The 3141-nt window shown below is 41.1% G+C and overlaps 1 protein-coding gene across 1 annotated transcript in view; it reads left to right on the forward strand.

The window, feature by feature from the left end:
• The window catches only part of LOC105886443 (guanylate-binding protein 7-like), an 8744-nt gene extending 5912 nt beyond the window's left edge, over nt 1-2832 (forward strand). The window contains exons 5-8 of the mRNA XM_023509933.1: nt 154-366; nt 1054-1156; nt 1501-1694; nt 2599-2832. Coding sequence (XP_023365701.1) covers nt 154-366; nt 1054-1156; nt 1501-1694; nt 2599-2832 — 744 coding nt within the window. The remainder of the gene's footprint in view (nt 1-153; nt 367-1053; nt 1157-1500; nt 1695-2598) is intronic.
• Nucleotides 2833-3141: the final 309 nt, after the last annotated feature.

The raw sequence follows: 3141 nt of genomic DNA on the forward strand, positions 1-3141 counted from the left end.
GGCGCCGAGCCAAGAGGATCATTTTCTAAAGCAAGCAAAGACTATTAGGTTGCAAAGATCTAGTCTTTTGATGAGGAAGTAATAGTTCCATAAAACTACAACTTCCCTTCTAACCATTTCTCTCAATTCCATTTCCCTACATTTCCTTGGCAGGCAGCCATAGAGAAAAAGAAGGAAGAATTCCTTCTGCAGAATGAAGAGGCATCTGTCAAATATTGCCAGGCTGAGCTTGCACGTCTTTCAGAGCCCCTGATGGAAAGCATTTCGAGAGGAACTTTCTCTGTTCCCGGAGGGCACAGGCTCTACTTAGAAGCAAAGAAAAAGATTAAACAGGACTATGAGCTAGTGCCCAGGAAAGGAGTTAAGGTGAGAAATTAGGGGACACGGGATGGACAGCAGAGGATGGTCAGAGGGTCTTCATTGTTCCTTTAGAAAATCTAAGATCAAAGCATCTTCGTGGGAGACAAAGCAGAACCTGGCAATACCTCAACATTTTTAGTTTTTACATCCACAGTTAGTTGTCTAGTATTAGGTAAACCACAATCATTTCTTCACAAACAAAGGATTTAGAAAAAGGAATCCCAGTGAAAGAAAATTTTTCTTCCAGATTTCAATGTCATCGTTTTTGTGCTGAAAAGAGAAGATATATTACTAAGTAAAAAGCTTTTGTTTTCTAAAAGTTTATGATTTTACTTGAAGTGAGCAAATAAATAGACACTTGGTGAGGTGTTCTAACACTCATCATATATTTTCTCAGTGTGAGCTAATACACACAGTGTAGCAGTGCAGTAAATCTGGTTGTCTGCACCCTGGGGTGGGAGATGACAGCATCCTTGGGAGAGGAGGGATGGGGAAGGGGCTTCTGTGGAGGGTTCTCACGTCTCATCAACAAGTGAGGACTTTTTGTTGCAGCCACACAATGGAAGAAATCACTTTTCGGTCCAGAGTAGGATGCGGAATTTACAGGGTCACAGTTGTAGTTTTATGGAATGAATCAATTCCCCATCAGAATCTTTGCAACCTTGCTTGCTTTGCTTCTTTTTGGTTCCTCAGGCAGAAGAGGTCCTCCTGAGCTTCCTGAAGTCACAGACAGCTACAGAGAATACCATCCTGGAGTCTGACAAAGCCCTCACTGCTGGAGAGAAGGCCTTAGCTGGTACGGGGGCAGGGCTCAGCTCTAAGAGGGTGGGTAGGTTCTTATAATGCCCTCTGGTCTACCAGACAGAAAGATTTTCCTGATACAAGGAGCTTCCTCTCATGAAGGTACCATCCTCTGCCTAATCTGACAAAAAGAGGAGTTGGGGTTGGACATCCAGCCAGTCAGTGCCTTTTCATCCCATTCTGAAACACAGTCTTCCTGACATGGCTAGTAGGAGAATTCAGATTCTTGATCCTCCACCTTCCTGCCTTTCTCAAAGTCAATTTAACGTCTGATCTCAGGAAGGTAGAAACCGGGCCTAACTATTATTGTCTTCCCCTTATAAAACGTTTGTGGAACAGCTGAGCGAGCCTTGAAGGAGGCAGCTGAGAAGGAACAGGAGCTGCAAAGACAGAAACAGAAGGAGCAACAGAAAAAGATGAAGGCTCAAGAGAGAAGCTTCCAGGAAAACATGGCCCAGCTGAAGCAGAAGATGCAGATGGAAAGAGAAAACCTGCTAGCAGAGAAAGAAAGGATGCTGGAGCACAAGTTGAAGGTAAGTGTGGACAGTGCCCTGGCAATGCCTGAATAACAATGATGTAAGGACAGTGCCCTGATTCCTGAGGACGGGAAGGACTGAAATTTTAAGCACTCATGATCCCAGAGGAAAATCTAAAAGGTATGTGATTCTCTAAAACCTCAAATCCACTTGGATGCTAGAGAAGCCCTTGAATCTACAAGACACAAGCATCTTGGGTAGTATTAGAAGTGAAGAGCTAGTGTTCAAGTAAGAAACAACATCCCACAGGATGCTGGGCGGCCATTTGTATAATTAGAGGATGGTCTCAATTTACTTCTACGGAATAGGTCCTTAGTCTACTAATCCTTAGCATCCTCGGTACAAGCATGGAAAAGACCTAAAATAGTCCATCCAGTCTTGAAATTAATAGATTAGTCCTGGTAGGACTAATGTAGGAGCCCCAAAGCTGTAAGACTTGCTGTCTTTGTTTCCATATCTGCCTGACCCATCCTATACAACTATGGTAAAGTGCATACTTTGTCCCATCCTGGAGGTGATAAGCAGTATTCTGCAGAGGGTTAGGAGTTTTTCTTATTTTATAGATTGGTATGGTCATGTTACCTCAATGTAGCTGAGAATTAATTAGAATTAAACCTACATCCTCTCCTAAAGGGCATTCTTTGGGTTGAATTACATTGCCAGGATAGTTCTCAGGCCTGACCCAGCCTCAACTTCCCTCCAGCCCCAGTAGGATGGTACTGAAGAAGTCACAAAAAGGCGTAAACCACAGATACTCCCACTATTCAGTTCCTGAAGTGTGGAAATATTGGAGAAGCTCATTCAAGAGTGCTATAAGTTGGTAGAAAAACAAACACAGGTGCTCAATTGTGAAATCTTGATAGATGGAAGTTTTCAGAAGTGGACTCTCTTCTTTTTATAGGTCCAAGAAGAACTACTTACCCAAGTGTTTGAAATGAAATATGAGAAATTAAATGAAGAGATAAATCAACTAAAAGAAGATATTAACAGAACTAAAAAGGAAGGACCCGTAATGTTCCAAGACATGCTGGATGTGGCTGGCGATGTGTTAACTGTACTTCCTGGGAATGCTAAACTCTTAGGTTTAGGGATGAAATTAATCAGCTCACGTAGCAAAGAGGCTAAGAATTCCTAATAGGTACATTATAAAAGATTTCTTTTGTCTTACTAGCATAATCCTGAGGCTTAATTTTGAAGTGTATATATCATAATAGTTTCATTTAAGAAAAGTTTAAACATAAAAACATGATTATTCAATAAGATGAGCATCTGCTATCTAAAAATCAAATCTAATTTTGATTGGGTCAAGCTAAAGAAATGAGAATCAAGTTAGAAGATAATGAAATTACCCTCAGAAAAGATTTAAGTAAAGCAAAACGACATGACAAATGGTAAGATGAGATCATTTGCAAAAAAGTCACTTCTTTAAGCCATAATGAGCCTT

This window comes from Otolemur garnettii, unplaced genomic scaffold (assembly GCF_000181295.1).
Source record: "Otolemur garnettii isolate 467f Iridium unplaced genomic scaffold, OtoGar3 scaffold00010, whole genome shotgun sequence".
NCBI lineage: Eukaryota > Metazoa > Chordata > Mammalia > Primates > Galagidae > Otolemur > Otolemur garnettii.